General features: G+C 61.3%; 2 protein-coding genes across 5 annotated transcripts; both read right to left on the bottom strand.

The window, feature by feature from the left end:
- Positions 1-280: 280 nt before the first annotated feature.
- Positions 281-8,323, bottom strand: WDR24 (WD repeat domain 24). Of its 4 annotated transcripts, none has more exons than XM_050317640.1 (10): positions 8,249-8,323; positions 6,875-7,714; positions 6,390-6,567; positions 4,943-5,618; positions 4,747-4,862; positions 2,866-2,987; positions 2,432-2,536; positions 1,996-2,333; positions 748-932; positions 281-605 (listed from the first exon to the last, which is right to left on the bottom strand). In XM_050317640.1, the coding sequence occupies exons 2-10, from the start codon at positions 7,353-7,355 to the stop codon at positions 437-439; spliced, it is 2,370 nt and encodes a 789-aa protein (XP_050173597.1). In that variant the 5' UTR covers positions 7,356-7,714; positions 8,249-8,323; the 3' UTR covers positions 281-436. The 4 variants fall into 4 exon arrangements, with proteins under 4 accessions (XP_050173597.1, XP_050173600.1, XP_050173598.1 ...); XM_050317643.1 differs by lacking the exon at positions 8,249-8,323 and adding an exon at positions 8,207-8,224; XM_050317641.1 differs by lacking the exon at positions 8,249-8,323 and adding an exon at positions 8,167-8,220.
- Positions 8,324-9,764: 1,441 nt separating this feature from the next.
- Positions 9,765-14,971, bottom strand: FBXL16 (F-box and leucine rich repeat protein 16). Its single transcript, XM_050317687.1, has 5 exons — positions 14,223-14,971; positions 12,932-13,440; positions 12,511-12,595; positions 11,963-12,026; positions 9,765-11,093 (listed from the first exon to the last, which is right to left on the bottom strand). Exons 1-5 carry the CDS (start codon positions 14,916-14,918, stop codon positions 10,945-10,947), a joined length of 1,503 nt encoding a protein of 500 aa, XP_050173644.1. The 5' UTR covers positions 14,919-14,971; the 3' UTR covers positions 9,765-10,944.
- Between the last annotated feature and the right edge of the window lie 9,493 nt (positions 14,972-24,464).

Consider the following 24,464-nt stretch of genomic DNA (forward strand, 5'->3'; position numbering starts at 1 on the left):
GGGACTACAACCCCCGGCATGCACCGCGCCCACGCGGAGCGCGCCGCCATTGGCCCGTAAGGGCCACGGCTTAAAGGGGCAACATGAAATGGGCCCACAGCGTGCCTTAAAGGGGCAACAGCAATGTGGGGTTCATATCAAGGCTTAAAGGGCCCCCCGGCATTACGGGGCAACAACAAAGTGGGGTCCCCGGGGCACCGACCCCGGCCTGAAACGGGGTCCAGCCCCACCCCGAGGGCTGCTGCATCCAGGTGAAGTGAAGACAAGAGTCATGGCTCGGTTCAGCTGCTGGTTTGTTTTAATCCAGTACAAAATGGCTGGGCGGGGGGGACACGCCCAGCCCTTATTTACACGATAAATACAGGGAGGGAGGTGCGGGGGGTACCAGGCAGGAGACCCTGCCCGCTCTGCCCACCATCCCCCCTCCCCGTGGGGCTCAGGTGTACTCGCAGAGGTGGCCGCAGCCGGCAGGGCAGTGGGAGCTGGTCTCCAGCCACTTCATGATGTGCTGCAGGTGGCCCCCGTGGCTGCAGCCCTGGCACCACACGAAGAGCCCCTTCACCACGTGGTGACACACGGCACACATGCTGGCACACTGCCGACACCTGACCGAGAGACATGGGGCGGCGTGGGCAAGGAGAGCCCCTGGGGGGCACCGAGGGGGAACAGGGGCACCCACCCCGTCCCCCTGCCCCTGCAGAGCCCCCAGGACGCCCTTGCTGGGCTGTCCCCACCCTGTGCCCTCACCTGTCGCAGATCCAGCCCCTGTTGCTCATGGGCCGCTTGCAGTTGCTGCAGTTGACGTGGAGGGTGGTGGACGCCTGGTTGAGGCAGTTGATGGCACGGCACGTGCTCAGCTTGATCACCTCGTTGGAGATGTTCCAGAGCTGGAAGCGCTGCAGCAGGTCGATGTAGGACGTGTACCAGTGTTCCTGGGAGGGCCACAGATGGCTGAGCCTCGACATCCACCCTCAAACCCCCTCAGGATCCCTGCCCTGCCTCCCAGGGCAAGATCCATGCTTGGGTCACAGCCCCCTGCAGCGCTCCAAACTTGGGGCAGGGGAGCTGGAAAATGCCCAGTTGAAAAGGTCCTGGGGGTCAACAGTGGCTCAACACGAACCCAGGTGTGCCCAGGTGGGCAAGAAGGCCAATGACACCTGGGCTGTCCCAGCCATGGTGTGGCCACAGGCCCAGGGCAGTGCCCACCCCTGTGCTGGCACTGCTGGGGCACCTCCAGCCCTGGGGGCAGTTCTGGGCCCCTCAGACAAGAGAGACACTGAGGGGCTGGAGCGTGTGCAGGGAAGGGAACGGAGCTGGGAAGGGGCTGGAGCAGCAGGAACAGCTGAGGGAGCTGGGGGGGCTCAGCCTGGAGAAAAGGAGGCTCAGGGGGGACCTTCTGGCTCTGCAACTCCCTGACAGGAGGGGGGAGCTGGGGGTGGGTCAGGCTCTGCTCCCAGGGAACAAGGGACAGGACAAGAGAAAACAGCCTCCCAGGGGAGGTTTAGGTTGGATACTGAGAAAATTTTTTCACTGAAAGGGTGGTCAGGCATTGGCACAGCTGCCCAGGGCAGTGGTGGAGTCCCCATCCTTGGAGGAATTTAAAAGCCCTGTGGATGTGGCACCTGGGGACATGGTGGCCTTGTCAGTGCTGGGGAAATGACTGAACTTGATGATTTTAGAGGGCTTTTCCAACCTAAAGGATTCCATGATTCTAAGATCCCTGTGGTGGGAGAATAACTGGGGAACAGCATCCTTCCCCAAATCAGCAGGCCACAGCCACTCCCCCCCTGGCCTTGCAAACACCACAAGTCCCTGCCAGCACTGGTGGCAGGGCAGGTACCAGAGGTCCTGGAGCTGCCCCACCCCAGTTAGAGCAGACCTGGCAGGGGCTGGAGGAGAGGGGAGGTTCCCAGAGGCCAGGAGGGATCCCACGGCATTGGGATACACCCCCTGTGGGTCCCACCGAGGTGTCCCCTGCCCCCCTGGGGTCCCCACCTGCGTCTGCTCGTCGATCTCCTTGCGGATGCGCTCGCCCAGCACGATGAGCACGGACACGGCCGTCTGCACGTCCCCCTGCTCGGCGTAGAACAGCAGCGTGTCCCGCACGATGGGGCTGAAGAAGTCGGAGGGCAGGCGGTTCTCGTAGAGCGAGTGGGAGATGGAGATCAGGGAGAAGGACTCCACGGGCGTCAGCGACACCGTCTCGGCCTCGTTGCCGCTGACGTGGGGGGAGTCAGCCTTGTCCTGCAGGTGGTCCAAGGCCGAGGGGTTGTCCACGATTTCGTGGCGCAGGGGGAAGGCCTCCTGGGGAAGGCTGTATTCCTGCTCTTCGGCTGCGAGGAGACGGCAGGAATGAGCGGGGAGGGCCGGGAGAAAATCCAGCTGCACGTCTGGGATGGGCAGCACCTCCCAGCACCAGCCATGAACTCACCATGGGGGTTCTCGTGGTCCATCATGTACAGGTCATCCTCATCTGCCTCCACGTCTCCCAGCAGGTAATCCGCAGGGACATCGCTGCCCTCTGTCTCCTCGTTGTCTGCGTGCCCAGAGAGAGAGAAATCAGCTCATCCCGTGGTTGGATCCACCTCCCCGTGTCCTCCAGCGTGCCAGGCTGTGCCCGAGCCAGACAGCCCAGCTCCCCAGCACATCACGTTCCTGGCACCCCCAGCCACCACTGTCACTGTCACCCCAGACCATGGGGGTAAACTGTCCTTCTGCAGCTCCCTGGGGCTCGGTGTCCTTCACTGGGGGCTGCAGCAGGCCCAGCCACCCCAATTTATGGGATAAATGCATTGATTTATCCCACATCTGCAGCTGAGGAGGGAAGAGCTGTAGGAGTGGGACTGTTCCCCCCAGGAATGTTACCCTCATTGTTGATCAGGGTGGAGGAGGAGTCCATGAGGATGTTTTCTGAGCGGCTTTCACCTTTGCTGCGGTCCAGTCTGGACTCACTGCCCAGCCCAGAGGGGATGTCCTTCAGGTTAAAGCTGGGGAAAAAAAAGCCAAATTTAATAGGCCACAGAGGTTTAAAGCTTCCGTTCCAGCCAGAAAATGGCCTGGACAGAGGTGTCCAGTTGCAGCTGGAATGGTGAAATGTGAGAGATGGTGATTTCCCCGAGAGCAGAAGTCACCTGTCCCCACTGTGTGATTAAAAACAAAGACGTTGCAATTGTGGTCACAGCCCTGGTGTCACTGCACACGCACTGCAAAGGTCTTTCTGAGGAATTTCAGCGCTGAGCAGACCCTCTGCTCTACCTCCTTCCCTTCAGAGGCAGGTGAACAGGAGCTGCCTCGCTCCAGGGTGCTTGGCTGTTTGTTATGCATCATCATGCTCAGCTTTCACCGATGGAAAAGGGAAGGGATGGGGTTGGAGCAGAGCCCAGCAGTGTTTCAGTCAGTGGCAGAGCAACCCAGCTGGAGGCAGAGCTTGGTCAAGGACAGTGCTTGTTTCTTTTGATGTTATTTGAGGATCTGTCACTCACTGTGGGAACCTGGCCCTGAGAAGTCTGACAGCTAATCTGGAGTCCTCACCCCTCACGTTTATGTCATTGAAAAGAGGAAAAACCAGTTTTCCTGCTTCATCAGCCCACAGTGGGGCTCTCACAGAGCTGGGCTGTGCTCTTCCTTGGAAAGGCAGAAGAAAACCTCTGCACACCTCCAGCCCCAGCTCCAGCCATGAGACACCTTCTCCACCCCCAGCCCTTGGTCACCACCCCTGTGCTGGCACTGCTGGGGCACCTCCAGCCCTGGGGGCAGTTCTGGGCCTCTCTCAACAAGAAGGACACTGAGGGGCTGGAGCGTGTCCAGAGAAAGAAATGGAGCTGGGAAGGGGCTGGAGCAGCAGGAGCAGCTGAGGGAGCTGGGGGGGCTCAACCTGGAGAAAAGGAGGCTCAGGGGGGACCTTCTGGCTCTGCAACTCCCTGACAGGAGGGGGAGCCAGGGCGAAGTCAGGCTCTGCTCCCAGGGAACAAGGGACAGGAAATGGCCTCAAGTTGGGCCAGGGGAGGTTTAGATGGATATTGGAGAAATTCCTTCATGGAAGTGGTGGTCAGGCATTGGCACAGCTGCCCAGGGAGGTGGTGGAGTCACCATCCTGTAAGTGTTCAAGAAATGTGTATGCAGATGTAGTGCTTAGGGGACATGGGTTATTGGTGGCCTTGGGTTGACAGTTGGACTCGATGATCTTAGAGGAACCCGAATGACTCATGAATTCAGTAACTGCAGACTGGTACCAGTCCTGTGCCCCACCACAGCTCCAAACTCTGGCTCCAGGAGGGAAGGGAGAAGCACGTGAGGCTGCAAGGCCAGGCTGGGCACTCACTTCTCACACCCACATGCGAAATGGCTGCATTCAAAGGATGCCAATCTGCAAACCAGCGTGGCCTGAGGCTGGAGAGAGCTGCCCCTGCTCCCACCCTGTGGCTGGGACAGGTCAGATGTCAGGAAGAAACTCTTCCCTGGGAGGTTGGTCAGGCATTGGTTGCCCAGAGAAGCTGTGGCTGCCCCACCCCTGGAAGTGTCCAAGGCCAGGTTGGACAGGGCTTGGAGCAACCTGGGCTGGTGGAAGGTGTCCCTGCCTGTGGCAGGGGGTGGAACGGGATGAGCTTTAAGGTCCCTTCCAACCCAAACCACTGTGATCCGATGCTATGATTCCAGGACTCCATCCCAAAGGAGCCATGTCCGCTCTCCCACTCAGGGAGCTGCCCCAGCCATGAGACGCCTCAGTGCAGCTCCAACGCTCCGTACCTGTTCATGAGCGGGAGGGCAGCGCTGCCTTTGCCCATGCTGTGGTTGAGGTTGGTGGATGACACGGTGCCCAGGCTGGAATAGATAATCCGCAGCATCGTCCACGTTTGAGCCACCTGCACGGGAGACAACCAGTGCCAGACCTTGCCAGGCTGCAAACCAGGCCCTGTCCCGCCCTCCCCGTCCCACACCTCACCTGGTTGCGGTCCAGGCCCTTGGCCACCTTGGCGTTGTGGTCGCAGAGCTCGGCCAGGGGCCGGCCGGCCAGCGCGTACTGCTTGGCCGTGTGCACGAACCAGTCCATGCTGCCGCTCTCCACGTCCGTCTCGAACACGCTGAGGGCGCTGGACGATGAGATGTACTCGAACTGCTCCGTGGGGTCCAGCTTGCGCTTGAAGAAGATGGGGTGGCGCCGGTCCCCGATGTAGGGCTTGCGGTTGGAGTCGGAGGAGATGAGGCTCTCCTTGGCGGCGAAGGCCAGGTCCCCGTACAGGCTGTAGCACAGCCCCTCGGGGTTGGCCCGGTCGATGGGCTGGCTGGCGTCCTTGAAGATGTGCTGGTAGAGGGTGCTGTCCTTGGAGCCCGACAGGAGGAAGTAGGGGTCGTGGAGGTGCCGCCACACGATGCCCGTGGTGACGTCCTTGTGCTCCTCGAACATGGCGGAGGGGATGAAGGGGCGGCGCACGTCCCACACGTAGATGTTGTGGTCCACCATCATGGAGCAGGTGGCGATGTGGTGCTTGCACTCGGGGCGCCACTTCACCCGCGCCACCGAGGCGATGGTCTGCACGCAGTAAATCTCCTTCGCCCGCGTCGTGTTCATGTCCCACACCTTCACCATCTTGTCCCGGCCGCCCGTGGCCAGCCAGCCCCTGGGAGAAGGATGGAGGAAGATGGAGAGGTGGCAGCGTGGATCTGTGCCCCTTCCCCTCTCCCACCCTGGCACAGAGACACTCACAGCACAGACCGACCACGTCCAGGCCACGGGGAGGCAGCCGGCCTGCGATCCCACCCTCCCAAGTGCTCCACTGGCACCTCCTCTCTCCAACAACCAGGTCAGGCAACACCCTTCTTCCCGCCCCCACTTAGGGCCCTGCACCTTTAGAGCCACACTCCCAGTCAGACCAGTTCCCTCTGCCTCTGGTTTCCTCTCGCCAGGCACAGCAGAGAGGAAAAAGGCCACTCTGAACATATTTCAGTGCCCCCCTAAGCTCGTGAGGAGCTGCAGCACTGCCTGGCAGGGAGCGAGGAGGGACCTGCACACCACAACAGCTGCTTCCAGACCCTTCCCAACCATCCCCCAGGAAAGGCAGGAGGCAAACGTGACCAAACACAGATGAGTCACATCCCAGAACACACACCCTCAGCATACCCTGGCTCCCCCACTTGCTATACCTGACCATTAGCAATCTAGTGCCTTAAAATCCCCTAATTTGTCAAAAAAAGCCCCCAAAACACCCCAACATGGCCTCAAATCCTCAAAGCAACAGTTGCTCCCACCTTCCAGCAACGTCCCAGCCCCTGACACAGTGACCAAGATACCAGAGACAACGATTTCTCCCCTCAAAGTTCTCAATCCCTCTTTCAGGGCCTCCCTCATCCCTGCAAGACCAGGTGGCTGCCGGGGCCCAGCCCACCCCCACCTGTCCTCCAGGTGCCAGTCGCAGCAGAAGACGGGCCCGTTGTGGGCCGTGAACATCCTCTCGTAGCGGTCGGGCCGCCGGATGTCCCACAGCTGCACGTTCCCGTTCTCAAAGGTGGCGGCGAAGGTGAAGTAGTCCCGGATGCTGAACTGCACGTCACGCACGCTCTCCGACTGGCCTGAGGGGACAGGAGGTGGGATCTGGTGGGACAGAGCTCCAGCAGAGCTCAAAAGTCCACCGAGGGAGCCCTGGGGGTCCCTGGTTCAGGGGGAAGGGGAGGCAGGGAGTGATGTGACCACCTTCCATCTCCATCGCACTGCTGAGAGGGACAGAAAAGCACCAGAACGCCTCTCAGCTCCCTCCCTGCTTTGGGCATCGCACCCTGAGCCTGAGCAAACCTCCCTCAACCCCTGCCTCCCCCAGGGAGAGAGGACAAGCAAAGGAAGGGCGAAGCCCTCAACCCAGGCGGCCATGTGTGTGTGTACCGGAGAAGGTGCTGACAGAGTCCTTCTTGCGCAGGTCGAAGCACTTCATGTACCCATCCTGGGAGCCGCTGAGCAGCATGTACACCTCGGTGGGGTGGAAGCACACCTTGTTCACCGTGCGCTTGTGCTCCGTGAACAGCTGGTCCTGCTTGTTGCGGGACGGCTTGCCCAGGTTCCAGGTGACCACCACGCCGTTGGTGGCGGCCGTGGCCAGCAGGTTCTCGTCCATCTGGTGCCACACCACGTCGGCGCAGCTGAAGTTCAGCGAGGGCTTGCGGCCCACGCGCAGGTTCAGCTTCTCCACGAACTGCTCCTCCTCGATGGAGTAGATTTTGAAGATGTTGCGTCCGGCCACCACGACCTGCGCGGCGTCGCGGCACACGCTGATGGCGTTGGCAGGTGCGTCCAGGTGGCAGAACATGGTGCGGCCGCTCAGGGCGTTGCCCCCCAGGGCCGTGGTGACCCTGGCCATCTTCTCCATGGCCGTCCTCGGGGCACCGTCCCCTCTCCAGGAGCAGGCTCGCAGGCTCGCGTCCCCACAGGCCGCCTGCTCCCCCTCAGCCAGAGCTGGGCAGGGCCAGGCGCGGCTCCCGCAGCTCCTGCCGGGCCCTGGCGGCTCCGCCCGCGGCTTTGTCCGGCTGCATCAACGGGCTGTGGGGGTGACCTGGGCTGGGCTCTCCTCTGCTGCCTTCTGCGACGCCCCCTCAGGGAGCTCCTGAAAACCTTTGCTGGGTTCCTTCTTCCCTCTTCAGTTTCACTCCGAGGTGTTTCAGTGGTGAGAGCAGCTGTGGCTGACGGTAAAGGTTTGACTGGAGCGCTGTGGGCCGAGGTGAGCAGCGTCTGCAGCACGAAGTGGGGTGAAGTGAGGGACAGGCACCTCCACGGGGCACTGCCTGCACCCCAAACCCTGCAGGAAGCAGAGCTTCACCCTCCTTCTCTAGCAGAAGGGACGCAGCAGTTACTCTGGGGGTGCCCTGAGGGGGGTCCCAGGGTCCCCCAGAGCCAGGCTGAGCTCCCGCCGCGGCACTGCCACCTCCAGCCCCACTGCCCTTCCCGCAGATCCCTCACACCCTACATTCCCCCCTCCTCAGGGTCCCTCAGCCTCCCAGAGCCCCCTCCCGCCCCTCACGGCCTCCTCCTGCCCCTCAGGGCTCCCCCAGAGGCCCCTCCACCCCAAACCCTCCTCAGGGCCCTTCCCCCTGCTCAGAGCCCCTCCCACCATGTTCCGCTGCCCCCCGGCTCCGATTCCCCCTCCCTGCGGGTCCCCAGTACCCGGTGTGTGTCCCCAGTACCCGGTGCGGGTCCCCAGTACCCGGTGCGGGTCCCCAATACCCGGTGCGGGTCCCAGTAGCGCACTGGTGCGGGTCCCAGTACCCGGTGCGGGGTCCCAGTGCCCAGTGAGGGTCCCCAGTGGCCGGTGAGGGTCCCAGTGCCCGGTGTCGCTCCCGGTGTCGCTCCCGTCCCCGCCCGCAGCCCGGGCCGCGCAGGCCCCGCGGCCGCCACGGAACTCCCGCCGGGCCACGCCCCCTTCCGCCACTGCGCAGGGCCACGCCCATCCGATGGCGGGACACGCCCCTCCCGGGCCACGCCCATAACACCGCCCTGTGGGCCAGGCCACGCCCCTTTTGCTGTTCAGACCCGCCCTCTGCAGCGAGACCACGCCCCTGCGCACGAGCCATGCCCCGCCCCTGCCACCAGGCCACGCCCCTTATGTACCAAAGCTCCCAGGCCCCGCCCACTCCCGCTTCACCTAAGGCAGGCCCCGCCCTCCCCACAGGCCCCGCCCCATGGTTCAGCCCCGCCCCTGTAGTCGGGCCCGGAGCGCTGGGGGCATTGGGAGGTTTGGGGATACAGGGGATACAGGGGGCAGGTGGGATATGGGGACAGGGCATGGGGAATGGGCACAGGGAGAGGCGGGGTCTGGTGGGAGCGGCGGTACCAGGTGGACGTGGGGTGCAGTAGGGGGTGGGCATGCAAGTGGAAAATGGGTGTCAGGGGGATTTGGGGTGCATTGGGCTTGGGGGTGCAGGAGAAAACGGGGGCTAAGGGGATATGAGGTGCATTAAGGGTCAGGATACAGGGTAGGAAATGGTGCTGTGTTAGGGTTGTATGGGTGCACTGGAAGGATGTAGGGGAGCACAGGGGAGTGGTGATGAGCTGGGGTTATGGGGTGCACTGCCGTGGGGGAGCGTGGGGAGGTGATATGGTGTGCATTAGGGATGGGGGTCACGGGGATAATGGGGTGCATTGAGGGTCAGGGTGTAGGGTGGGAATGGGGGTGAGTGGGATATGGGGTGCATTGGGGGTGGGAGTGCCAGGGAGATGGCGGGGTCTGGGAGGCTGGTGGTACCGGGGGGATGTAGGGTGCATTGGGAATGGGGGTGCAGGGGAAAATGGGAGTCGGGGGGCTATGGGGTGCATTGTGGTTGTAGGGATGCAGTGGAGGGATCTAGGGATGCAGAGGGGAGTGGGGATGCAGAGGGGCTATTGGGGGTGCACTGTCATGGGAGGGGTTGAAAAGGACAGTATGGGGACACGCCAGCCCGGGATTTGGGGCCATGCTATGGCTGCCTGTGTAACGTGGGATTGTAGGGGTGACACCCAGCTGCTGCTGTCCCCTGCAGAGATGGGGGGACCCTCCATGTGCCACCTGTCCCCGGCTCCTGGCACCTGTGTCCTGGCACCCGTGTGGCACCCACAGGTACCAGTGGGTTTGGAGGGGGGTGCAGGCAGCCCCCCACCCCCGTGCCAGGGTGTTCCGTGCCCCAGCAGCGCCACCCTGTCCCACAGCCCCCGTGGCCCCAAACCCCCTTCCGAGGCCACGAGGCTCCTTGCGCCATTTTGGGGGCAGAAAGGGGCGTTTAGGACAAAGGAGAGAGCGCAGGCGGCGGTTGGTGCAGCAGTTCCTTCCCGGCCGGTACAAAGGCAAAACAAACCGAAAGCGTGTCCGTGCCCGTGCCCGTGCCCATGTCCATGTCCACATCCATGCCCACACTCCTCCCGGCGCTGCTGTGACAGCGGACGATGCCCCGGGATGGCCACCGAGCCCCCTCGTGCGCTGGGTCCCCGCGGGCACCCAGCCCCGTCCCGGCTCGGTCCCGGCTCGGCTCAGCCCGGGTCCCCCCCGTGCCACGGGCGTGGGGCGATGGCTTTTCAGCTGGAGGAGCAGTGGCGGTGGCAGTGTGTCCTGGGTGCCACCTGCTGCCTTTTCTCGGTGCTGGCGGTCCCCGCGGTGGCTCAGCCCCGCCCCTGGTCCCCCGGGATGTCCCATCCCAGACGGATGGGTCGCTGCTCCTCCTCCATCCTCCAGGGCGAGGGAGGTGCTGGCCAGGAGAGCCCGGCTCCCTGGGCAGGGTCCGGCCGTGTGGAGTGGCTAAGTGGGGGCTGTCACTTTGTCACCGTGCCCCCGGGTACCCCGAAACCTGCCATAGCACGAGACTGAAGCAAGCGAGCATGCGAGGGCGGCGGGCGGGCGGAGAGGAACATCCTATTCACCAGGAGAAAGCGCCCCAAAGGCAGGGCTGGGGGCTGGGGGGGACACACTGCACGGGGGGGTGGGCTCGGTGACCCGCTCCGGGGGTGTGAGGGGACCCATTCAGCCTCCGCCACCACCCACGGGTGCCAAAAATAATCATCCTCTTCTCGCCCATCCCTGGGAGCATCCTTTGGTCCCCAGGAGCGTCCTTAATGTCGGAGCCGTGTGCGCGCTCGGCGCCCGGGCGAAGGGAGTAGGATGCGGCCGGGGGGGGGTCACACAGCGTCGCCTTCCCACTTTAGGTTTCCGTGATGTCCGTCTGTCTGTCCGGAAGGGCTTGGCAGGACACTGGGAGGAGACTGGGCGATGGCGGCGGTGCGGGGGGAATTTACATCGTACCCGGGGGGGCTCCGGCGAGGGGCGACGCCGTCCCCCATCTCCTCCCGGAGCCCCCTGTCCCTCGGGGGAGTCGGTGTGGGGGTTGTCCGGGGTCGGCTGGAAGCGAGGGCATCTCTCGTGTCCCCCAGGGCCGGGAGGAGATGGGGTGGGCGATGGTGGCCGGGGTGGGCGCGGGAGCGGGCGGCCGGACCCGCCGCTACTCGATCACCATGCAGCACGGGAGGTGCTGGGAGAAGTATTTGAAGAGCTCCGGGGTGGCCCCGGGACAGTTGGTGAGTTCCAGCTCCTCCAGCTCCTGCAGCTGCACCAGCCCCGACAGCCCCGTGGTGGTCAGCAAGGGACAGCCTGCAAGGAAACAGGGTGCACCGTCACCCCAAAGCGTCGGCATCCCCAAAAATAACAACATCCCAAAGGCACCAGCATCCCAGAAACACCAAGATCTGCACAAATAGCACTCTAAAGGATCAGCTCCCCAAAACCCCAGCACCACAAACATACCCGTACCCAAATGAAAAGCACCTCAAAGCCCAGAGCTCCAAAACACTCCATAACCCTCAAAAAACAGAACAAAACCCCCCGACAAGCTAAAAAAATGGTACTGCCACCCCTCAAGAAAACGCAAAAAAATCACCCAAAATACAAGCGCTCAAAAAAGTCACCCCAAAAATAAATACCATAAAGCACCAGTACCCCAAAAAACCAGCACCTTAAAACACCAACAACCCCAAAACAAGCACCCAAAAAACCAGAACCCCAAAAATCAGCATGCAAAAAGAAGTGCCCAAGACACCCAAAAAAAGACCAGCAAAAAACCCAACACCTTAAGAGCAGCACCCCAAAACACCAGCACCCAAGAGCAGCCCCCCAAAACACCAGTATCCCAAAAACCAGCACCCTAAAGCACCATTATCCCAAAAAGATCACCCCAAAAAACCAGTGTCCCCTAAAACAGCACCTCAAAAACCAACACCCCCAAAAACTTGAACCCCAAAAATCAGCACCCAAAAAAACACAGCACCCCAAGAGCCCAGCCACGGACCCCTCCCGATGGAGCTGGGCTGGGTGTGGGTGCCCACTGGCTCAGGGTGGGGGGTACTGGCTGTCCCCAGGCTGTCCCCAGGCTGTCCCCTGGCTTGTCCCTGTCCCCATGCTCATTCCCTCCACAGCCCCATGGGTCCTGTTCCCCTGGTCCCTGGGTTGGGGACATGTCTCACCAGCCAGCGAGAGGAGGCGCAGGCTGCTCATGCCCAGGAGGTGCTTCAGGCCAAAATCCTGCACCTGGAAACGAAAAGGGAATGAGAATGGGGTGGACAGTGAGGGGACCAACAACACTGGGGCTCAGCAGCACTGGGACAGTGAGCCTGGGCAGGGTGCAGGATTCTGGGGCAGGGTGCTGGGAGCTGGGTGCTGGGGCAGGGATGCAGGACACTGTAGCAGGATGCTGTAACACGGTGCTGGGGGCAGGGGCAGGGTACTGGGGCTGGGGCCAGGTGCTGCGTGGCAGGACAAGCTGCAGGGAGCTGGGACAGGGAGCCTGGTCCTGGAGCAGGATGCTGGGGCAGGATACTGGGGCTGGGCAATACTGGTGCTGGGTCTGGGTGCCAGGGCTGAGTCCTGCTGAGTTCACAGGAGTACCCTCTTCCCTGCACCAAGCCTTGGGGTCTCCAGCCGGCCTGTGGAGCCCACCCTGAGCTCATGACCCATCTCCAGGGAGGTGCCACCCTGCCCTCCCCGCCGTGCCAAGCTGTGCTCCCCCACCTACCTGGCAGCACCAGCGCAGGTAGAGGCTCCGCAGGGACGACATGGTGGACAGGTAGCTGAGGCCGGTGTCGGTGATCCGCACGCACCTGCCGGGGACAGGGGCGTCAGGGCTGGCCAGGAGTGGGGCACCCAGGGGTGTCCCCAGACCACGGCCTCCATGCTACACCCTCTGCTTCCAGCACAGCTCAGCACAGCATGGCATGGTTTGTCATGGTGTGACACGGCACAGCATGGCTCAGCATGGCATGGCAGGGCTTGACATGGCATGGCATGGCATGGCATGTCTCATTATGGCTCAGCATGACATGGCATGGCTTGACATGGCATGGCATGGCATGGCACGTCTCATCATGGCTCAGCATGACATGGCATGGCTTGGCATGGCATGGCACAGCTCGGCACGGTTCTGCACGTCCCCGTACCTGTCGAGCACCAGCTCCTCCAGCTTGTGCAGGTCGCAGGCGATGTACTCCAGGGCCATGTCGGTGATGCGAGGGCACCAGGAGAGGTCGAGGCTGCGCAGCTTCCGCAGGTTCTCGGCCACCAGCTCCACCCCATCATCCGTCACCTTGGAGCAGCCCGAGAGGCTGAGGACACTCAGGTTGGGCAGGCTGTGCACCATGTTGACCACGCCGTGGTTGGTGATCTCCCAGCAGGAGTTGAGGCGCAGGGTGTGGGTGGTGTAGCCCTGCTTGGCGGTGAAGTAGGCGAGCGCCGTGTCCGTCACGTGGTAGGCCTGCAGGTTGAGCTCGGTGAGGTTGGGCAGGAGCTGCGAGATGGCGGCGATGGCGTCGTCGGCCACGTTGATGCAGTCGCTGACGCTCAGGGCTGTGATCCGGGCGTTTAGGCTGGACCACAGCCCCGCCTCGGTGAAGTCGTTACAGCCCGACAGCTCCAGCCGCACCACGCCCTGCATCTGCTCCAGCATCACCTGCCGAGGGCCAGGGGGTCAGGGCATGGTGGGAACAGCTCCATGCTCTGTGCAGCCCTGCCCGCCCCAGATCCCTCTGAGTCCCTTGTGGCTCTACTCCTGGTCCTGCCTGGCTGCAGCCTCCTCCCTGGGGCCTCCCTGGTGCAGGACACACCAGCATTGGTGGGGAGTGGGAGGGGACACTCAGGGACTCCCAGACACAGCCTCGGTGCTGTACCAGGTGCTGTCTGCAGAGTCAGGATTGATGCCTGCTCCCAGCACAGGAACTGCTCAGGTAAGATGTGCCCACGGAGCAGCTGGTGTTGTGTTTGGCCATGGTGCAAGGCAGGGACCTCAGTGGGGACTTTGCCAGGCCCTGTGCGGGACCATGAGTTGCCCCATCTCTGTCTGACCCTCAGCCCCTTGCTCGGGTGACCCCCCCATTGCTGGGAAGCAGCCAGCCAAGCGGGAATGTCCCCATCCCAAGTCCTGCTTGTCAACCCACTGCCATATCCACTGCCCAGCAGCACCTTGCCTGGCTCTGCCTTCCTGGCAGCATCCATGGGCAGCAGGGATGAACCCCCTGGCAGCATCCTGACCCCCTGCCTGCACCCATCCCGCTGCCCAGACCACAGGCAGGGGCTCCCAGTGCTGCCCACACCTGTGGAATGGCCGTGCCACCTGCCTGCCCCTTTCCTGTGACCAGAGAAAGCCCTGCCCTCGTGTGTGCCCCCAGGACCACCAGGAATGACCCACCATCGTCACACCTCAGCCACCCCCGTCACCTCACCAGGGTCACCTACCTCCAACCCTGCATCTGTGATGGTCGACCTCTTAAGGCTCATGGACTTGACCCCCTTCTTGGAGAGGGGGTAGTTGTCAATGAACTCACAAATGTCCAGGTCAGAGACGCCCACGAGGCAGAAGCCGTCAAAGCCACGGACGGCGAAGCCCTGCAGGCTGACAAACTCCTTCTCTCCACCGGGCAGGATGTTGTAGAGCTCTTTGGTGTGCAGGACGGGTGTCAAGCCCACCCAGAACTTGGGCTGGTAAAGCACCCGCCGCCACGCCTTGCACACCTGTGCCAGCACGCACTTCTCACACGCCGAAAAGTACCAGAACAGGCGGTTCAGGATCTTCTCGTCCACCGCCAGCTGCCTTTCCGAGGGCGAGCCCGGCAGCCGCTCCGGCGAGGGCTGCTCTGAGCCTTCGCTGGCGTTCAGTCCCACCAAGGAAGCGCCGGGAGGGGAGGACACGCTGGCCAGAGCAGCCAGGGAGAGCGGGGAGGCCAGGCTGGGGATGGGCAGGTCGCTGCGGTGGGCTAAGGCCGGGCTGAGGATGGCAGGCACGGAGGAAGGCTGGCACAGGCGGTTTTTCATGGCGGGGGTGCCTTTGGTGATGCTGGCGGAGCCGAGGCCGTTGGGTTGCGTGGGGATCTTCACCAGTCCATTGCGGGGCAAACATGGGGGCTTGGTGTCGCCGTTTCTCGGGTTCGACATCTTCCACAGGTCTCTCTGGAACACAGGGATGTGGGGTGAGGGGCTGCCAGGCTGGCAGGGAGCGGGGATGGGGCTGGGGGATGTGGTAGCACAGGTGGGGAGGGAGATCCTGAGAGTCTCTGTGCAGGGAGCAGGGTGGCACGTGGGATCGGGAAATGCAGGGAGGGTGGGCACAGGCACAGAGGGTCATGGCCAGGGCACAGAGCAGGGTCCTCCCAGAGGCCTCATGGCTGTGGCATCCCCCATGATGAGGGACAGATGGGGGTTTGTCCCTGGACATTCACATCCCTCTCTGAGCTGCAATCCGGCCATCAATGGGGGCTGGAGCAGGAACCACAGACGTTTGGGTTGGAAGGCACCGTAAAGCTCATCTCATTCCAACCCCCCACCATGGGCAGGGACACCTTTCACCAGTCCAGGTTGCTCCAAACCCCATCCAGCCTGGCCTTGGACACTTCCAGGGCTGGGGCAGCCACAGCTTCTCTGGGCAACCTGTGCCAGGGCCTCACCACCTTCTCAACCAACGATTTCTCCCCAACATCCCCAAGTAACCCTGCCCTCTGGCAGTGGGAAGGCACTGCCCTTTGTCCTGTCCCTTCATACCCTTTCCAAGGTCCCTCTCCAGCTCTCCTGGAGCACCTTTAGACACTGGAAGAGGCTCTCAGGTCTCCCCAGAGTCTTCTCTTCTCCAGGTGGACCCCCCAGCTCTCCCAGCCTGGCTCCAGAGCAGAGGGGCTCCAGCCCTCAGAGTATTTTTGTGGAGGGGAGATGAGGCAGTGGTGGTGGAGCAGAGCTCCCTGTGAGCCCGTGCCAGGCAGGAGCCTCTCAGCAGCCTGGCAGCACCAGCAAACCAGGCAATCAATATTGCAGTGGCAGCAGGGCTGGCTGTCCACGGCCCCGCCGCACCCGCCATCCATTATTCAACACGTTTCCCTCTATAAACACAGAGGTGAATTATTGATGGGGCTCAGCCCCCTCCCCCTGCCCCAGCTGGTGCCTGGTGTGGGGCCCTGCTGGAGTGCTCCTGTCCTGTTTGCCAGTGCTGTGCCAAACCCCGTGAAAGCACCAGCTCCTGGCGGCCCCTGGGGACAGGATGAGGGCCTGGAGTACAGGAAAGGGCTTTCAGTGCATGGATCAGGGGACAGGGATACGGCCCTGAAGCCCTGAGGGATACCTGGAATGTCCATCCATCAGTATCTGATGGAACCTGAGGAACCTCTTCATTGCCAGCTCCCCCCAGCACAGCAATAAAATCAAGGGAATTATTTTAGCTGCTTTATTTGGGATGAATATGGTCAGAGCCTGATGAAGGGGCACCAAGGGAGGAGCATCCTGCCTGGTAATGCTCCTGGTCAAGCTCTGTGGGCTCTGAGGATGCTCCATGAAGCCTCGGGGAAGTGGCTGTTGAGAGGGATGCAGCCCAGATCCCCTGCTGCCCCCAGCCCATCGCTGTCACCCTCACAGCATCCCTGGCCTCATCCAGCTCTCCTGGAGCAAGCAGGGAGGGAGCAGCCATGCAAAAAAGAGCTCAGGAGTCGCAGGCAGCTGCCAGTGGCACAGCTGGCAAACCCCATGGGATGCACAGCACATGGTATCTCCCGAGGACACCGTTCCCAGCACAGCCCTGGGACGGGGCCGTGTGAGCTGCTGACGCCTCTCCCACCGTGGGAGTGGCAGTGGTGTGGAGGTGCCAGCAGACAGCCCAGCTCAGGAGAGATCCCAGCCTCCAGGGATGAGCCCAGCCCTGTGCAGACAGTCTGGTGCCACTCCCAACTTGGATGCAGCTGCTGCTGCCTCCGCTCCCGCTGCCCGACAGCAGAGCTGGGCCCCCGGTGCTTGGACATGAGTTAAATTTGCTTGAAAGCAGGAGAAGAGGAGAGGAAAGAAGGAAGAAACTTAAAACCAGAGACTGGATTCTTGGCAGCAGTTGGGGAAGCAAACAGAATGTGCACCAGGGTGTCTCACACAGCTCAAATCCCAACAGATAATTGCCGGGTGGCACAGAAAGGCTGTTGATCCAGCACAGAGCCCACAGCCAGAGCATTCAGCATGCTGGTTGTCCCCAGGGAGAGGGCAGGTGGTGACAGAGGGGCAGCCTGGGGCCTTGGCAGCCCAAGGGGACAGTCATGGGAGGAGACAGATGCTGACAAGTAGCCGGACTGAACTACAACCAGCAGGAGGTTTTGGCAAGGGATACAACCAACTCAGACCTGGGCTGGTCCCTGAGGCCACGCTCGGGGGGGCTCAGTGCATCCAGCAGCTTTCCCAGCCCTGCCTTGGAAAGCTGAGCCAGGTCCCTGCTGCCCCAGGCACTGAGGCTGCCTGTCTGGAGCACAGAAATCCTGAACCTTGAGTGAGCTGGGAAGTCACTTCAAATAGAAAGATGAACAGAGATTCGGGCCTCTGGGCACAGGTGGCTCCAGACAGTGGTGGTGGGAGGCTGGGCAGGCATTTGTTTCTGGGAAAATGGACAGGCAAGGATCTGGGTGTTCCTACCACCCCCAGGAGCAGGACTGTGCTGGGGAAAGACCCAGTGTGGAGAAGATGGGCTGGGGACACACACTGGGGAGGGGAGTGGGTCCAATAGCTGTTCTCTCCTCTGCCTCTGACAGCACTGGGATCTGCCCTCCCTTGCTGCAGGAAAACCCCTGCCTGCAGCCAAGCAGCCCCCCAGGCTCCTGCACCTCAGGGCTGAGGCCACATTCCTCCAACACAGAAAATGCAACTCCCACATCCCATGGAGATTCCAACTGCTGTGTGCTGGGACACCCAGGGCACGCCCTGTCCGGCCCCAGGCCCTCCCAACCCACGGAGACAGCGGATGGACAGTGACACACAAATCTGTCTGCCTTGGAGGTGCCAGTGCAGATCCTCTCTGATGTCCAGGAGCTCCACGAGCACCTTCATAAGCTTTTTGACCACCCCAAAGCAGCAGGAGAGCAGAGACTTGGCCCTCTCTCCCTGACACCTCACTGTTTGCAGATTGTATGACTGGGCCAGTCAACATCATCAGGATTGTTCAGCACTTGGTACAACCATCCTTGCTCTGGGATCTCACAGGAACAGCCCAGATCTGTAACCCCATAACAAGCCCCCTTTGCTCTCGCAGGCTCACGGGGAAGTGTCTCCCAGCAGTGCAGTGGCAGCTCCCAATCCACAGTGGGAGTAAACCTGACAAAAGCAAAGGTCAAAGTCCTTCAGTTTCCAAATCCACTCCAGGGTGCACATTTCACAGGAGACGTCACTGCCAGAGAAGTCACTTCATTCAGGAGGGTTTTGTCACCCACAATAAGTGATGATGCGGTGCTGGGGGGGCGGATTTGACGCAGGAAGAGAGAAGAAAACGGGGCTCTAAGAGCCTGTCATCACAAACATTGTACAGACAATGAGGATGATGGGGTGAACAGGACGGAAGCTGCCAGGAAGGCAGAGCTTGTCCAAGCTGTTGGAGAGTTTACCAGCAGCTGGTAGTGAGGAGGGATGAGGGCCTCGAGATGGGCAGGACGACCTGTCCCCCTGTTAAGTGCTGCCCTGAGAGGTGTTGCCTGGGAAATCCCAGGCTCCTGGATCGGACAGCTGCGGTCAGGCTCGGGGGCGAGCTCTGGGGCAGCTGGGCTCGGAGAGGCCACGAGACACCCTGACTGGCCGGCGAGGAGCCGCCGGGACCGCGGTCAGCACGGCGGAGAGCGGCGGGCCCCGGGCAGCACCGCGGACAGCGGCCCGAGCAGCACCGCGGACAGCGGCAGAGCCCGCCCTTCCCGAGCCTCGCATCCCGCAAGGGAACCCGCAAACGGGCCCCTGCGGGACCCTCCTCAGCCGTCCCTGTGAGGGTAGTGCCCTGCCAGGTCCCTGTGAGCATCCGCTCTCGCCCTGCCAGGGCCCTGCGAGGATCCACCATTGCCCTGTCAGGTACCTGTAAGAGATCCTGCTATCATCCTGCCAGGACCCTGTGAAAATCCGCTATTGCCCTGCCAGGTCCTTGTAACAGATCCTGATATCACCCTGCCAGGACCCTGCGATGATCCGCTATGGCCCTGCCAGGTCCTTGTAAGAGAACCTACTATCACCCCACCAGGTCCCTGAGAGGATCTGCTTGCCCTGACAATTCCCTGTGAGGATCCACTCTTGCCCCACCTGCTCCCCGTGAGACCCTCCTGTCACCCTGCGAGGTCCCTGCAGCCCCCACTCCTGCCCCCCCGGCCTGCCCTGCCCCTTTGTTATTGCCCTGCCAGGATCCAAAGCTGCTGTGGAGTGATTTCTGAGGAGCCCCTGCTCCAGCTGCACGGCAGTGAGGAGCCATCGCTACTGGCTGCCTGCACACACACACACACACACAGGGACGTGTAAATGCACACACGGACACACACGGACACACACTGCCCCACTGAGGACTCGGGAGTGGGTGCAAAGGCTGTGGTGCCCTGTGGTTCTCACACAAACACACACACATACACACTCAGGGATATAAATGCACACATGGACACACATGGACATGGACAGGAGCCTCTGGAGTGAATGGATGCCCTTGTACAGGTTGTGGTGCTCTCACAGACACACACACACACACAAACACACACACACACACACACACACACACACACACACACACAAACACAGACTCAAACACACACACACACACAAACACACACACACAAACACACACACACACACACACACACACAAACACACACAGAGACACACAAACACACACACACACAGAGACACATAAACACACACACACACACACACACAAACACACACACGCACAGCCAAACACACACACACACACACACACACAAACACACAAACACACACAAACACACACACACACACACACACAAACACACACACACACACACACACACACACACACACACACACACACACACACACACACACACACACAAACACACACACACACACACAAACACACACACACATACAAACACACACACAAACAGTCACACACACACAAACACACACACACACAAACACACACACACACACACACACACACACACACACACACACACACACACACACAAACACACACACACACACACACAAACACACACACACACACACACACACACACACACACACACAAACACACACACACACACACACACACACACACACACACACACACACAAACACACACACAAACACACACACACAAACACAAACACACACACACACAAACACACACACAAACACACACACACCCGCACAGCCGGAGCCGCCGCGTGCACGCGCACACAGGGTTGCATCAGCTGAATTCATTAGCCTGTCTATTTTTACTAATGCAGCAAATCAAGTTGCTCTACAGGCGGAGAAAACACACCCGAGACAGAGAGCCGTGGCGGAGCACGAAGCCGAGGGCTTTTGTCCAGCACTCCGGAGGGGATCAGCTTCCCGAGAATCCCCCAGCTCCACGGGATGTCCCCGACCAGCAGCAGTGCCAGGCAGCTCTTGCCTGGGGGGCTGAACCTGCCGACCGGAGCACATGGCAGTAATAAAGACATCCCACTGCAAGGCTCTCCCTGCATGGCCCCGCTCCCTGGTGTGCTGCTGCCTCCTGCTCTGATCCCATCGGGGCACAGCGCTGCCCGTGCCCTGAGGGGGGTGTAGGACCCCCAAGCCTCTGAAATCAGGACCCCTCAGAGGGCTTATATCACCCCAGAAATGCAGAGGAGCCCCTAAAGACCCTGGGTGAGCCCCTGGCTCCCCCAGAGATGGAGGAGCAATGGGTATGTTTGGGTAGGGAGATGCTATGCCTGTGGGGGGAAGGGGGTGCGTGCACAGGTGGGTCTGCGCTCCCGGGCTCAGCACTCACACAGGTGAGCTGGAAGAGAGGCTCAGAACACAGCTCCAAACTCAGTGCTACCTCTTCCTCGCTGCACAAGCCAGGAATTCATCGTAGGGCAGGGCCTCACCACTCTACCTGGCCCTAGAGAGCTGCTGTTTGTGTGATGGGAGCTGGGAAATTCCCTCCTGAGGTGGCCCTGAGAGCTCCTCGGGAGACCAGAGGGCTGAGAGCAGCTTTCCTGCTCCCTTGTTGGCTTCCAGCGGTCCCAAAGAGCTCATCCCACCTTGCAGTGGACAAAGAGGCTCAGGAGGGGCTGGGAAAACACCTGGTTTGAGTCCCATTGCTGGCAGCTGCTGCTGCCCTCAGTGTTGGTGTGCTGGTGAATCCATCACTGGGTCTCAGGCAGCTCGTGGCCAAGCAGCAGAGCTGTCACGACAGGGACCCCCCCAGAACTGCTCTCTCCCAGGTCCCACAGCCTTCCCAAATGGCAAAACCCTCAGAGCAAGGTCGGGTTCTGCAGGGCCAGCCCCGTGCCCAGGGAGCTGGGAAAAGCTGGCTGAGGTGCCAGAGCCAAGATCTGCTCAGGTCCCCACCACTCTGTGCTTCTCTGAGGGAACAGCTCTGCTCCAGGAGCACTGAGAGATGCAGCTCCTGTCCCCCCCAGCCCCCAGCATGGGGGAACTGTAGGGAGGAGGCAGAGCTCCAGCCTCCCAGCATGGCCAAGCAAAACTTCCTCTCAACAGGCAGTGGGGTCCCCTCTGGCAGCAGTATTTGTCCTCTGTGATAAGACCCAAATCTTACAAAGACATCACGTTCTCCCTCCTTATCCCAGGCAATTCAGTGTCCCCTCAGGAGGAACCCCACACCCAAAAGAGCACAGGATGGACATATCAGGGCAGAGCTGGATCCCTGGGCCCTTTCTCTCCAGCCACCTCCAGAGATCCCAGCCCTCACCACCATGGGAGGATGCTCCGTGCCTCAGCTCAGCTTCTCCCTGCTCGCCACTGACCGAGGCAAGGAGAAGAGGGAACAGCTCCTCGTGTGCCAGATCCTGCCCAGCCTGGCCTCCCCTCACTGCCAGCCCAGTCAGAGCCCAGCAACAGCAGCCAGCATGTCACAGCCCTTCTCTCTGCCCCTCCTGGGCCCAGGAAGGGGTTTACAAAAATGCAAGATTCCAGGAGGAGAGAGGATCCAGGAGAGCATGGCCCAAGGCTGTCCCTGAGCCCCCTGGTCCCCAGGACATAGATGTGCTCCCCGTGTGCTGATGGGACTCGAGCCTCTCCAAACCCTTTCCTCCCCCAAACACAGCCATGGCCATGCAAGCAGCGATGCCCCTTTGCTGCTGGGCTTGGAGTCCAGCCAGGAGTGGGGCTGGGGTGGGGTGGGGGCCAGTGGTACCAGGCTGGTAGGACACTGGGGAAGGTAGGCAGTGTTCAGCCATGGCACTCCTCGCTGCAGGGAGCTGTGAGTGTTAAATGCCAGCACAGGCTCCAAAAAGCTGTTGGATGACTCCAGAAAGCAAAGGCACCGATCCTGCTCCCAGCGCAGCCTCCAACAGCCTTCTGCTTCCCCCATCCAGGAGCTGGGCACAGGTCACACCTTCAGCAGGGAGGAACCCCAGAGAAATGGCTTCTGCTGAGCTGCCCTCTCCCCAAACACTCTTCCCTTCAGCCCTGAACCCCCAGCACACATGGCTGGGCCCCGTGGCAGGTGGGCAGAGGTTGGGTGGGGGTGGGATCCTGCCAGAGGAGCTCCGCTCGCCTGCACACCCCATCCTGCTCCCTCCCACACCTTCAGCACCCACTCACCTCCCAGACACCCTTCCTCCTCTCTGGGTGCTGCTTCACCCTCACAGACACAGGTGGGGAGCAACGGGCCGTGGTTTGGGGATGGGGTGACTGAGGTACAGGCAGGACGATGGGGTTTTGCCGTGGAGCTGCCAGAGTCTCAGCCAGCCACAGATTAAATCTGCAGAGCAGGAGGACAGGATCCAGCCCCCAAACTCCAAGTGCTCCTTTTCCAGTTGCCCTTCTACCTGGAGCACAGCCACATTCCCAAGGGATAGTCAACATGATTGTGACTCCACCAGAGGGGACAAGGGGGCCCTTTGCCCCTCCTGCCTTACCCCGGCCCAAGTAAGGGTCACTCCCTCTCCTGGAGCAGGATTTGGGGAGACAAGAGGGTCCCAGTGCTGGGGATGCTTGTCCTGCTGCTTCCCACTGCCATGGAGCCACCGGTACGGGCAGGAGAGCAGGCAAAGATCAATGTGGGGGAAGCCAGCTCGGGGAAAAATAGATATCTATCTCATTAAAAATGGATGCTCAAACGAGTCCTCCCCACTCCAAAGCCACCTCCCTCCCTCTTCCTGGTAGCCAGAGTGAAATCAGCACCCAGCTTCCAGAGGAGAGGAGATGCCAGCACGGCATGGCGCTGTCGCTGTGCCCACTGCTCCCACCCTGCTGCTGCTGAGACCTTCTGGGTGCTGCAGGGGGTGTCTGAGACCCCCAGTGCTTCGGGCAGAGGGTGATTATGGAGCAGGATCTCTGCCAGGAGCACCTCTGCTGCAGGGACTGCCACACTTTGGCCTTCACTGCCCAGGCACTGCCACATCCCACCAGTGGCACTGGCTGCCCAAGAGGCAGTGCTGCTTCAGCCCAGTGCCCCATAGCACCCCTGGGCCCCCACATGACCAAAATCTTGGGGGTCTCTGTTTGATTGCTGCCAGAACCCTGTGCCTCAGTTTCCCCCATTCATGTGCAGCCCCAGCCATTCCATGGGGTTCAACCTGCCCACCTGGCCCCCACATGGACACCCCCACCCATTCCCATCCCCTGCCCCACCAAAACAAACTTCTCATGCCCATCCTGGACTGCTTGGGGGTCCCTGACACACTGGGCTCTCTGGGACCCCAGTGTGGGGCTCAGCCCCCTCAGCCCCATCCCAGGAAAGGCTTTCCCCTTCCTCCATCCCCTGCCACCCCGAGTCCCCATTTTGCCTTTCTGGCAGGATTTTTGCCCGTGGGCACAGCCCAGCCTGGAGCATTCCTGCCCTTGCCATCACCCCCCCCATGGCACAGGGTGGAGGGTGCCCAGAGCCACCCCACAGGGACCCTTTGTGGCAGCGTAGATGTCCCAGGGACGTGTCAGGGTCCCCGAGTTGCTGGATGGTGGCTGCCCAAGAAAGGAGAAACCTTGGGGTAACCCAGCAAGAAGAGGGAGGATCACCAAAAAAAAAAAGAGGAGCCAGGGCCCCTCCTGCTTGGAGCCCAGAGGTGTTCTGGGGTGACAGATGGGTCTGGGGCAGAGCAGACCTGCATCGGTCACAGCGGGTCCAGAAGGGACGCAGAAATGCTCAGAGGGCTGGAAGAAACTCTCCTGTGGGGAAAACCTGGGAGAGATGGGACTGTCCAACCTGGAGAAGACCTTCAGGCATCCTGGAAATATTTAAGGGGGCTTGGAATAGCAATGGAGAGAGGCTTTGTGCCAGGACCTGTAGAGACAGGAGAAGGGGTGACAACTTTGGTTGGAAGAGGGTGGATTTAGATTGGATATAAGGAGGAAACACGTTGCAGGGGAGGCAGTGAGAAGCTGGAGGAGCTGTGGGTCCCCACCGGGCTGGAGCAGCCTGGCCCGGCGGGAATGTCTCTGCCCAGGGCAGAGGTAGGACCGGGTGGTCTTTGAAGGTCCCACGGGACGAGTCGATGCTCTGCTTCTCTGCGGGACGTGGCTTTCCCCCGC

The sequence above is a fragment of the Myiozetetes cayanensis genome, unplaced genomic scaffold, assembly GCF_022539395.1.
Source record: "Myiozetetes cayanensis isolate MyiCay16 unplaced genomic scaffold, myiCay2020 scf20-37, whole genome shotgun sequence".
In the NCBI taxonomy this organism is placed as follows: Eukaryota; Metazoa; Chordata; class Aves; order Passeriformes; family Tyrannidae; genus Myiozetetes; species Myiozetetes cayanensis.

Bases quoted from the DNA above. Each gene is read 5' to 3' on its own strand.
- WDR24 (XM_050317640.1), bottom strand. From the start codon at position 7,355: ATGGAGAAGATGGCCAGGGTCACCACGGCCCTGGGGGGCAACGCCCTG. The intron at 6,568-6,874 runs GTACACACACAC...CTGTCCCCTCAG, and splicing joins CTCTGTCAGCACCTTCTCCG to GCCAGTCGGAGAGCGTGCGT. The intron at 4,863-4,942 runs GTGAGGTGTGGG...TCTCCCGTGCAG, and splicing joins AGGGCCTGGACCGCAACCAG to GTGGCTCAAACGTGGACGAT.
- FBXL16 (XM_050317687.1), bottom strand. From the start codon at position 14,918: ATGTCGAACCCGAGAAACGGCGACACCAAGCCCCCATGTTTGCCCCGC. The intron at 13,441-14,222 runs GTAGGTGACCCT...GGCCCTCGGCAG, and splicing joins TCACAGATGCAGGGTTGGAG to GTGATGCTGGAGCAGATGCA. The intron at 12,596-12,931 runs GTACGGGGACGT...TGTCCCCGGCAG, and splicing joins GAGGAGCTGGTGCTCGACAG to GTGCGTGCGGATCACCGACA.